The sequence below is a fragment of the Hemiscyllium ocellatum genome, chromosome 2, assembly GCF_020745735.1.
Source record: "Hemiscyllium ocellatum isolate sHemOce1 chromosome 2, sHemOce1.pat.X.cur, whole genome shotgun sequence".
Classification (NCBI taxonomy): Eukaryota; Metazoa; Chordata; class Chondrichthyes; order Orectolobiformes; family Hemiscylliidae; genus Hemiscyllium; species Hemiscyllium ocellatum.
The window spans coordinates 2860121-2872226 of record NC_083402.1 but is presented as its reverse complement, the minus strand read 5'-3'; the positions used below and the strand labels follow the sequence as shown (position 1 = coordinate 2872226).

The following is a 12106-nucleotide window of genomic DNA, read 5'->3' as shown; positions in this document are numbered from 1 at the left end:
TAGATTCCAGTCTGTAATCCCAATATTTGTTATTCTATATATAAACCAGCCCGAACCTCCTTGATAAGATTCCCATGTGTAAGTCACTCCCAGATATCTGTTACTCAATATATAAATCACTCTGAACCGCTCGATTAGATTCTAGTCTGTAACTCACTCTATTCAGGTCATAGAGTCATAGAGATGTACAGCACGGAAACAGACTCTTCGGTCCAACCCGTCCATGCCGACCAGATATCCCAACCCAATCTAGTCCCACCTGCCAGCACCCGGCCCATATCCCTCCAAACCCTTCCTATTCATATACCCATCCAGATGCCTTTTAAAAGTTGCAATTGTACCAGCCTCCACCACTTCCTCTGGCAGCTCATTCCACACACGTACCACCCTCTGCGTGAAAAAGTTGCCCCTCAGGTCTCTTTTATATCTTTCCCCCCTCACCCTAAACCTATGCCCTCTAGTTTTGGATTCCCCCACCCCAGGGAAAAGACCTTGTCTATTTATCCTATCCATGCCCCTCATGATTTTATAAACTTCTATAAGGTCACCCCTCAGCCTCCGACGTTCCAGGTGTTTGTTATTCTATCTATAATCTAATTCCCCCAGCCTCTCAGTTTAGATTCCTGTTTGGAACTGTGATAAGGGTAACATATACACGGGAACACCATCCACTGCATTTTCCCCTCCAAGCCCCTCACCATCCTGACTTGGAAACATATCGCCGTTCCTTCAGTGTCACTGAGTCAGAATCCTGGAATTCCCTCCCTCAGGGCATTGTGGGTCACCTTACAGCACATGGACTGCAGCGGTTCAAGAAGGCAGCTCACCCCCACCCTCTCAAGGGGCAACTAGGGACAGGGCAATTAATATTGGCCCAGCCAGCGACACCCACATCCCTCGAGTGAATACAATAAAACTCACACCTGGGTATATGTTGAATTGCATATGAAATCAAAATCTACCAGCAGCTTCTCTCTCACCTACTTCTCCTCACCCACCCACTCCTCCGGCACAGAAGTTTGGAATACTGGGTACAGTTTTATTTTAATTGTAAAAATGAGACTGGTGTAAGACATTATGTTTGCTTTTGCAATGTTGAACAAAGTTCCCTGGGTGAATGTTAGGGTGGTGAGCACATTTGGAAAGTTCGCTGTAATAATAACGTGGCCCAGTGACAATGATTACAATAGCAAGTCAATATTTTATCGTCATGGTGTGAAACATAACATGGACCAGTGAAGACCCACATTGGTTCAAGAATACACCATATTACCACCATCTGAGGGCAATCAGGGAAGGGCAATCAATGCTGGCATTTTTAATGGTGCCCTTTACTGACAAAAGAATAAAACATACCAGAGGGACTCTTCATAAGAAAGAGGATGGGAAGCTGGCTATGAACAGGAACTGGCCAAAATCTTTGCTGCAACACTTACAGTTTCCCAACCACATATGTAGCTCTACTGACCAATACTTGCTGGGTTTTCTAATCTTCCCCACCCCCACAGTACCACCCTGCACCACCGCCATTTTACTTCAAACCCTTTGCATCCACATTTACCTTGTCTCTGGTGCTAGTTCTGGGCTTGGGCTTGATGCTGATCGATATATAGGGGCTGAAGGGAGTGCAGGCTCTTTGATCAGCATCGCGGCCCTCCACCCCCACCTCCTCATATCCATTCAGCTGTGTCTGAGTGAGCCCTTCACATTGATTGCCTAGAGGAATATAAAGATGGCGAGTTAGTGCACACCAGAAATTCCTGATGGGGCCAGCTGGCACCCAGTTCCATTTCATGGCCTCATTTCTCAATCCCCCAATCAGCTCAGGAAGGACTACAAATATTTTGCTTGGAATATGAACTGGAAAACAGAAGCTTCCAATATTAGTGTTTTTTTTAATAAAACTGAGCAAAAAGTGGAACTGGGTGGAGCACTCACTGGTTACACAGAACAATCCAGCGCAGAACAGGCCCTTCGGCCCTCGATGCTGCGCCGACCTGTGAACTATTCTCAGCTCGCCCCCCCCTACACGATCCCATCCTCATCCATGTGCTTATCTTAGGATTGTTTAAATCTCCCTAATGTGGCTGAGTTAACTACATTAGCAGGTAGGGCATTCCACACCCTTACCACTCTCGGAGTAAAGAACCTGCCTCTGACATCTGTCTTAAATCTATCACCCCTCAATTTGTAGTTATACCCCACCTCGTACAAGCCAACACTATCATCCTAGGAAAAAGACTCTCACTGTCTACCCTATCTAATCCTCTGATAATCTTGTATGTCTCTATCAAATCCTCTCTTAGCTTTTTTCTCTCCAATGAGAACAGACCTAAGTCTCTCAGCCTTTCTTCAGAAGACCTTCCCTCCAGACCAGGCAACATCCTGGTAAATCTCCTCTGCACCTTTTCCAATGCTTCCACATCCTTCCCGAAATATGGGGACCAGAACTGTATACAATATTCCAAGTGTGGCCAGTTGCAGCATGATATTGCGGCTCCGGAACTCAATCCCTATACCAACGAAACCCAACCCACTGTATGCCTTCTTAACAGCACTATCCACCTGGGTGGCAACTTTCAGGGATCTATGTACATGGACTCCAAGATCCCTCTGCGCATCCACACTACCAAGAATCTTTCCATTGACCCGGTACCCTGCCTTCCTGTTATTCTTCCCAAACTGAATCACCTCACATTTAGCTGCATTGAACTCCACTTGCCACCTCTCAGCCCAATTCTGCAGTTTATCCAAGTCCCCCTGCAACCTATAACATTCTTCCACACTGTCCACTACTCCACTGACTTTAGTGTCATCTGCAAACTTACTAACCCATCCACCTATTTTCTGCGTCCAAGTCATTTATAAAAATGACAAACAGCAGTGGTCCCAAAACAGATCCTTGTGGCACAGCACTAGTAATTGGACTCCAGGATGAATATTTTCCATCAACCACCACTCGCTGCCTCCTTCCAGTTTCTCATCCAAACTGCTAAACCACCCTCAACTCCATGCCTCTGCATTTTCTCCAACAGCCTACCATGTGGAACCTTATCAAAGGCTTTACTGAAGTCCATGTATACCATGTCAACTGCCCTACCCTCATCCACACGCTTGCTCACCTTCTCAAAAAACACAATGAGGTTTGTGAGCCATGACCTGCCCTTGACGAAACCATGTTGACTATCTGAAATCAAGTTGTTGCTTGCTGGATGATTATAAATTTAATCTCTTATAATCCTTTCCAAAACCTTTCCTACAAATGAATCTGGACTTTTATTCTTCTGAGAGACAAAGGCTGGTACCAGGTGTCTTTGGGACAAAAAAGGGATTGCCCAGCAACAGCAATTGGATTGGTTTTAAATAGCAGTTTGTCACAAAATAGAGAGAGAGAGAGAGAGAGAGGTTGGGATCTCACAGTGCCAACAGCCAGATCCCCATCTCTCTCACTCTGTGAGCGAAAAAGAAATAACACACAAAACTCTGCAAAGAAAAGAACTGTTAAATTCAAACCAAGACCTAGGTCCAAATGACCAGCTACCAAAGTGAGGATTGCTGCAGGTGACAACGTTCTATCATCATCAATTGTCAAAAGAACTGCATAAAAGTCACCTCAATCCACCTGCTTAAACTTGGACTATTGATCCACAGACTTTGTTCCTTTTTGTATACATTTTCCACCCACAATATTCCTGAAAAATAGATTGTCATGTCTTGGACATCCTCTTCATGCTTTTTGTGAATAAGTGTGTATTTCTGGATATCAACAGGGTACAGTTTACGTTTGCATGTCAGAAATTAAAAATATTGCTTTGTCACTTGTTAAAGAATCAGTTGGTTATAATAAAGAAGGATTTTATTTTGTTTATTTATTCATTTGCGGAGTGTGACAGTCGCTGGCTGGCTAGTGTTTATCACCCGTCCCTAGTTGCCCCTTGAGAGGGTGGGGGTGAGCTGCCTTCCTGACCCGCTGCAGTCCATGTGCTGTAGGGTGACCCACAATGCCCTGAGGGAGGGAATTCCGGAATTCTGACCCAGAGACACTGAAGGAACGGCGATATATTTCCAAGTCAGAATGGGGAGGGGCTTGGAGGGGAACTTGCAGGGGGTGGTGTTCCCATGTACCTGCTGCTCTTGTCCTTCTAGATGCACGTGGTTGTGGGTATGGAAGGTGGGGTTGTAGGAGTTCAGATGTCTATATTTTTCTTCTTAATAGCTATCTTCATCTGATCAGGGTTGGGAAATAAAGTTTTCAGCAAGCTCTATATTTCATAAAGACAGACAAAATAGCCAAGTAGGAAGTGTGGTGCTGACAGGATCACAGACGCTCATTACAGGCATGGGATAGGAGATGGGCTCACTCCCACCCTCAAGGGGAGACGGGAAGATTGATTTGGTTTGATTTATTATTGTCATACATAACAAGATGTCTGCTATCCAGACAAATCAAACCTTACAAAAGTATATCAGGGTAATAGAAGAGAATGCAGAAAGCAGTGTTATAGTTACAGAGAAAGATCAACTCTAATATATAACATACGTATGATAATAGCAGGGAACAAACCATTCACGAATCTGTTGATACGTGTTTTCAAACCATTGTATCTTTTGCTCAACAGAGTACGGTGGAAGAGAGGGTGGGACGGGTCTTTGATGATGTTGGCTGCTTTCCTGAGGCAGTGGGAAGTGTAAATGGAGTCAGTGGATGGAAGGCTAGCTTAAATGGTGGACTGGGCTGCGTTCACAACTCTCTGCAGTTTCTTGCAGTTTTGGGCACAGCAGCTGCCATGCCAAGCTTTGCTGCATCCTGATGGGACACACTTATAAAAATTGGTAAGAGTCACTGTGAATATGCCAAACGTCTGAGAAAGTAGAGATGTTGGTGTGCTTTCTTGACTACAATGTCGACGTGGATGGACCAGGACAGATCACTGGCGATATTCACTCCTTGGAACTCGAAGCCCTCAACCACTGCACCATTGATACAGACAGGGGGGTGGTCCCCCACACTGCTTCCTGAGGTCGGTGAGGGCTCACTCCCACCCTCGGGGGAAGGCAGGAGGAAGGTTCACTCCATCTTCAATGGGACACTGGGTAGTGTATGGAGCAGTGAGGGTCAAGTCTTCTGGATTGTGTTTAGGAGAGTTTCTGTGTCCCGTCCAATATGGAAGGGAGTATTGTTGGAGTTGGTCCTTGGAAATGAAGTGGGCCAAATGGATCACATGTCCATTGGAGAACATTAGGAGACAGTGATCATTGTATCATAAGGTTTAGGATGTTGGTGAATGATATGCAACAATCCAATGAGGCAAGAATAGAATTGAGCAGGATTGACTAGAATAAGAGGGTGCTGGGAAAGACAGGAACTGAACAATGATCCACCTTTGAAGAGCAGATAGTCCACCTACAGTCAAGGTACATTCCCTCATACAGAAAGGTGGGACAAAGAGATCAGAGCATCCTGGGTTATCAAGGAGGTAGAGGTTAACACGAGAAAGGAAAACTGCACTTATGACAGGTGTCAAACAGAAAATACAGTTGAGGATTAACAGGAATGCTGAGGGTTTCAGAGGGAGAAAGAAACAGCAACCATGAGACAAGACCAGCAGCAAACAAAGGGAGCCCCAAAGTCTCCAAGAGATATATAAACTGACGAGATCACCTTGAAGGTCACCTTCTCAACCCTGCCCCTTACCTGGTGTGGTGACCCACCACTCCCCCCTCTCTAATGAGACAGCAGCCCTATGGTGCTCTGGGACATACTACCATGGCAACAACAAAAATTAAACAAACAGTCAGAGAGTGGTTAAAGAAGGAGTCAGTTTTATTAGAGACTGAAGATGGGATTTCCGTGTGGAGGAAGGGGCACAGGGGAAGTGGTAAATTAATAGTTTACATTTAGCTTTACACAACAGGAGTCTGCTGCCCAGGCCACCATGACAGGAGAGTAACTCGGTTACAAAAAGGCATCCTAATCAATAAGGAAGAAGACTTGAATTGTTGGCACTTAAACTTGACAAGGCATGAGGATCAGAGGAAATGGAACTAGGAATTATGAAGGAAGTGACATTAAAATTATAGGGACAATGGCCACAATCTTTCAATCTTCATTGGGCTTAGGGAAGGTGCCAGAAATGGAAGAACTGCAAACATTACCTCCTGGTTCAAGGAAGGTTGCAAAGATAATCCCAGCAATTACAAACCAGTGAGTGAGGAATGGTGAGGAAACACAACTTAGTGGGCGGCACAGTGGTTAGCACTGCTGCCTCACAGCGCCTGAGACCCGGGTTCAATTCCCAACTCAGGCGACAGACTGTGTGGAGTTTGCACGTTCTCCCTGTGTCTGCGTGGGTTTCCTCCGGGTGCTCCGGTTTCCTCCCACAGTCCAAAGATGTGCGGGTCAGGTGAATTGGCCGTGCTAAATTGCCCGTAGTGTTAGGTAAAGGGGTAAATGTAGAGGTATGGGTGGGTTGCGCTTCGGCGGGTCGGTGTGGACTTGTTGGGCTGAAGGGCCTGTTTCCACACTGTAAGTAATCTAATCTAATCTAAAAAAATTATTCAGGAGAGAATCAGTAGTCACATGGAAAAGGTGGGGATAATTGGGAAGAGTCAGTATGGATCTCCAGAGGGGAAATTGTTTTTAATGAACCTGTTGGAGGTTTTTGAAGAGATAACAGAGAGACTTGATGAGGGTAATGCAGAGAAGTGTGAGGTGATGCTCTTTGGTTGGAAGAACATTGAGCAGGGGGAGCTGGTGTGTATGTGCACAGATCATTGAAGGGGGCAGGACAGATGGAGACAGCAGGGAATAAAGCACACAGTGTCCTAGAACATAGACATAGCACAGTACAAGCCCTCCAGCCTTCAATGTAGTGCTGACCTTTTATCCTACTCTAAGATCAGACTAACCTACATACCCCTCATTGTACTATCCTCCATGTACCTATCCAAGAGTCACTTAACTGTCCTGAATGTATCTAATTTTACAACCACTGCTGGCAGTGCATTCCAGCATCGACCACTCTGAGGAAAATAACCTACCTCTGACATCTCCCCTAAACCTTCCTCCAAGTACCTTAAAATGATGGCCCCGCATGATAGCAATCTTTGCCCTGGGGAAAAAGTCTCTGTCTATCTACTTTATCTATGCCTCTCATCATCTTGTACAGCTCTATCAAGTCACCTCTCATCCTTCTTCACTCCAATGAGAAAACCCTAGCTCCCTCAACCTTTCTTCATAAGACACCCTCCAGTCCAGGCAGCATCCTGGGAAATCCCCTCTGCACCCTCTCTAAAGCTTCCACATCCTTCCTATAATGAGGAGACCTGAACTGAACACAATATTCCAAGTGTCCGAAGTTTTATTAATAGATTCAGAAGTCAGACAACACTAGGTTATAGTCCAACAGATTTATTTGAAATCACAAGCTTTCGGAGTGTTGTCCCTTCATCAGTTGAAGTGAGAGAGAAACACACAGGCGTTTATAGGCAGAGTGATCAACAAGCAGAGAGAGCAAAAGACCACACAAAGAGGAGTGTTGACAGACCGGATAATAGGTCTCTGTAGGTGACCAAGAATGGACATTCCCATCACACGTGGGAACACCACCCTTCACGTTCATGGCAGGTACTCATGCGACTCAACCAATGCTGTCTATCTCATACACTGCGAGGGATGGCATCATGGCAATACCAAGCAGACGTTACAACAACGGATGAATGGACACCGCACAACAATTGCCAGGCAGGAATGTCCCCTCCCAGTTGGGGAAGTCTTCAGCTGGCAAGGACATTCTGCCTCCAATCTTCGGGTAAGCGGCTTCCAAGGCGACCTTCGAGATACACAACAACACAGAATTGCTGAGTAGAAACTGATAGCCAAGTTCCGTACCCATGGAGACAGCCTCAACTGGGATCTTGGGTTCATGTCTCGCAACACCAAACCCCATCGCTTGATAACTTGTTATAATCTCGCTACCGTAATGAGCTCGTGCAGTTTTGGGTTACTTGTTACTTTGGTTAGACCCTCAGCATGTGACTCTTATACCTGACATGTTATTCCAGCCATTTGGTTTGTCTCCAGTAGCAGCTTATTTTTAATTTTTTGTAATTATCTCTCTGCCTCATTTAATCAGAGTACAAGGTCATCCCTTCGCTTGTTATTCAGCTGTTGACACTTTACTCACACCGTCTAACACTCTTGGTCACCTGCAGAGACTTATCATTTGGCCTGTTAACCCTCCACATTGTATGATCTTTGGATCTCTCTGCCTATAAACTCTGGACCTATGTGCTTCTTTCTCACTTTAGCTGATGAAGGAGCAATGCTCCAAAAGCTTGTGTTTTCAAATAAAGACTTCCAACTTTGTCCCAATCCAACACCGGCACCACCACATCATTTTTAACACGGACATAGAGTACAAGAGCAAGGGGGTGATGGGGAACTTGTACAGGACCCTGTTTGACCCAAGCTGGAGGATTGGGGACAGTTATGGGGGCCACATTATAGGGAAGATGTGGGTGTATCAGAGAGAGTGTGGGGGTGGTTTACAGGAATGGTCCCAGGAATGAGAAACTTCAGTGATGAGGATCGATTGAAGGAGTTGGGACTGTTCCCCTTGGAGAGAGGAGGCTGAGAGGGAGATTTGATGGAGGTTTTCAACATCATGACAGCATTGGACAGAGCAGATCGGGAGAAGCTGATTCCACTCGGAAAAGGAACAAGAATGAGACGGCACAGATTAAGAGTGATCCACAAATGAAGCAAGGTGGATGTGAGCAGTGAGTCATTAGGGTCTGGAATGAACCGCCTGGAAATATGGTGGGGGCAGGTTCAACTGAGGCGCTCAAGAGGGGACTGGACGGTTATTAGGATAGAAACAGTGAGCAGGGATACAGGGAGAAGGCAGGAGATTGGCATTACACTATTGAACCCGTGCAACCATGATGGGCCGAATGGCCTCTTCCTGCAACATAACAATTCTGTGCTTCCAGAGAGTGCAGTAAGGCTCAACCATACCCTCAAGGGGGAGAGCAGGAGGGCTCACTCACACTCTTGAGGAGGGCTCATAGACATGAACGAAGAGCAGATGGAAGCTGTCTGTCGCAGTTCACTGACGGGCACACACACACTGACACTGAGACACACCCACCGTGGTTGAGAATGCCGTTCTCCTGATCTCCTCTGTCCAGAACATCCTCCTCTGTTCCACTGTCAGAGTCCGAAGTCAGTTCCTGCTGGTGACTCTGGTTGGAGTGACTGAGATCTTGTCCTGACCTATCAGTGACACAGCACAGGTTTAAGCAACACCGATCGGACTGAACCTTTCTCAGTGTGGTACTGAGTCACTAATTCAGGGAACACAACCACTTCAGTATCTCACCTGTGACTTATACCCAGCTTGAGCCCAAGGAACAAGCAGGATTTTTCACCTTATTCATCCATCCCACAGCAAATACTCAAGCAGGAACTCGAGAATAGGATAAGCCTCAGCGAGAACTCCTCCACTATTAGTGTTCTTCAACACAAACAGCTCCAAGTTCCTCCATGTTACATTTCTCCCATTTATAATATCACATAACTCTCGATGGGACAAAAGTAAGGCACAATATAACTGTCCAGAGACTTAATCACCACTGTACTCGTCTTTGGCCTGACTTCCACAGGGTAGTGTGGATGCTTGTTAGCTCAGCAGTTCTACAATGTACATGACAAACATTTAGACTTACTGTACAACAGGTCCAATATGTTCTTTCAGATCAGCCTCCAAGCCTCTGACCGGAGTCCCCAGAGATGCTGGGTAGCCTGTGTCCACGCTGGTTTCTCTGTCTAGCTTCAGTCTGGGCTGCTCCATCAACTGGCTCTCCACATTCTGTAAACAAAACATTTTTGAAATACTGAAATGTAAGAAATGAGACGGCCATTTGTGCCCAGCAAGCTCACACTAATAGCAATGTGGGAACTTCCAGAGCCCAGTACAAAAGGTTAAATAGCAGAGCACTTGGCAAACAGTGACAGGATCAGACAGAATCAGCATGGATCTATCAAAGGGAAATTATTTGAAGATGTAATTGGTAGAATTAATGAGTTTGAGTATGATTTATTGTTTTCACATGTACCAAGATTCAGTGAAAAGTGTTGTTGTGCATTCCACTAGAAGTAGTTTACTAGGAATTTCAGAAGGCTTTTGATAAGGTCAGATCTAAGATGTTAGTGTTTAATATTCAAGAGAATGGGATTGGGGATAGTGTACTGATGTGGATAGAGAACTGGTTGGTAAACAGGATACAAACAGTAGAAACAAACAGACATTTGTGTCAATAGCGTGACGAAGGAAGGGGCCATATTGGACCTGGTGTTGGGGAATGAGCCAGGCCAGGTGGTAAAAGCTGCAGTGGGGGATTTCTTTGGGAACACTGACCACAATTCTTTAAGTTTTAGAATACTCTTAGACAAAGATGAGAGTGATCCTAAGGGACCAAGACCAATTATATCAAAATTAGGCAGGAGCTGGGAAATGTGGGGTTGGACACAGCTATTTGAAGGGAAGTCCACACTTGAGATGTGGGAGGCTTTCAAAGATAGATCAAAGATAGTGCAAGGGGTAGGAAAGACATGATTTGTGAACCGTGGATGACAGGAGAAATCGTGTGACTAGCCAAGAGGAAAAGGGAAGCGTACATAAGATCCAGGCAGTTAAAAACAGAATGGGCCTTGGAGGAATATCAGGAGAGTGGGAACAATCTTAAATGAGGAATCAAGTGGGCTAAAAGGGGTCATGAAATAACTTTAGCAAGCAGAATTAAGGAGAATCCCAAATATATAAGAAGCAAGAGAAAGGGTTGATCCACCAAAGGGTAAGAAAGGAAGGCTGTGTGTCGAACCTGAGAAAATGGCTGAGATTCTCAATGATTACTTTGCATCAGTGTTCACTGAGGAGAGGAACATGATGAATGTTGAGATTAGAGATAGAAGTTTGATTATTCTGAATCACATTGACATAAGGAGGGAAGATTTGTTGGGTAGGTTAAAGGATATTAAGGTGGACAAAGCCCCAGGACCAGAAGGGATCTATCCCAGGTTGCTGATGGAGGCAAGAGAGGAAATAGCTGGAGTCCTGACAGATATCTTTGTAGCATCCTGAAACACATGTGAAGTGCCAGAGGACTGGAGGGTTGCTTATGTTGTCCCCCTGTACAAGAAGGGCAGTAGGGATACTCCAGATAACTACAGACCAGTGAGCCTGATGTCAGTGGTGGGAAAGTTGCTGGAGAAGGTGCTGAGGGATAAAATCTATTTATATTTGGAAAAGAGTGGGCTAATCAATAATAGGCAACATGGTATTGTGCGGGGGAGATCATGCCTTACCAACTTAATAGAGTTCTTTGAGGAAGTGACCAAGGTGCTAGATGAAGGAAGGCCTGTTGATGTCATATACATGGACTTCAGTAAGGTGTTTGATAAGGTCCCCCATGGTAAACTAATAGAGAAAGTGAAGTCACATGGTGTGCAGGGTGTTCTAGCAGGTGGATAAAGAACTGGTTGAGCAACAGGAGACAGAGAGTAGTAGTTGAAGGGAGTTTCTCGAAATGGAGAAAGGTGACCAGTGGTGTTCCACAGGGGTCAGTGTTGTTTGTGATATACATAAATGATCTGGAAGGGAGCACTGTTGGTATGATCAGCAAGTTTGCAGATGACACGAAGATTGGTGGAGTAGCAGAAAGCATAAGGGACTGTCAGAGAATACAGGAGGATATAGACAGACTGGAGAGGGGGCGGAGAAGTGGCAGATGGAGTTCAATCCAGACAAATGTGAGGTGATACATTTAGGCAAGACTAATTCTAGAGCGAATTATACAATGAACGGAAGAGCCTTGGGAAAAGTTAATGGACAGAGAGATCTGGGAGTGCAGGTCCATTGTACCCTGAAGGTTGCTGCACAGGTGGATAGAGTGGTCAAGAAGGCATATAGTATGCTTGCCTTCATTGGACGGGGGTATTGAGTATAAGAGCTGGCAGGTCATGTTAAAATTGTACAGGACATTGGTTTGGCCGCATTTAGAATACTGTGTACAGTTCTGGTCGCCACATTACCAAAAGGATGTG

General features: G+C 45.3%; 1 protein-coding gene across 1 annotated transcript in view; it reads right to left on the bottom strand.

The window, feature by feature from the left end:
* cplane1 (ciliogenesis and planar polarity effector 1) overlaps positions 1 to 12106 on the bottom strand; it is a 295045-nt gene that overhangs the window by 103648 nt on the left and 179291 nt on the right. The window contains exons 26-28 of the mRNA XM_060847121.1: positions 9730 to 9872; positions 9153 to 9277; positions 1562 to 1716 (exon numbers count right to left, since the gene is read on the bottom strand). Coding sequence (XP_060703104.1) covers positions 1562 to 1716; positions 9153 to 9277; positions 9730 to 9872 — 423 coding nt within the window. The remainder of the gene's footprint in view (positions 1 to 1561; positions 1717 to 9152; positions 9278 to 9729; positions 9873 to 12106) is intronic.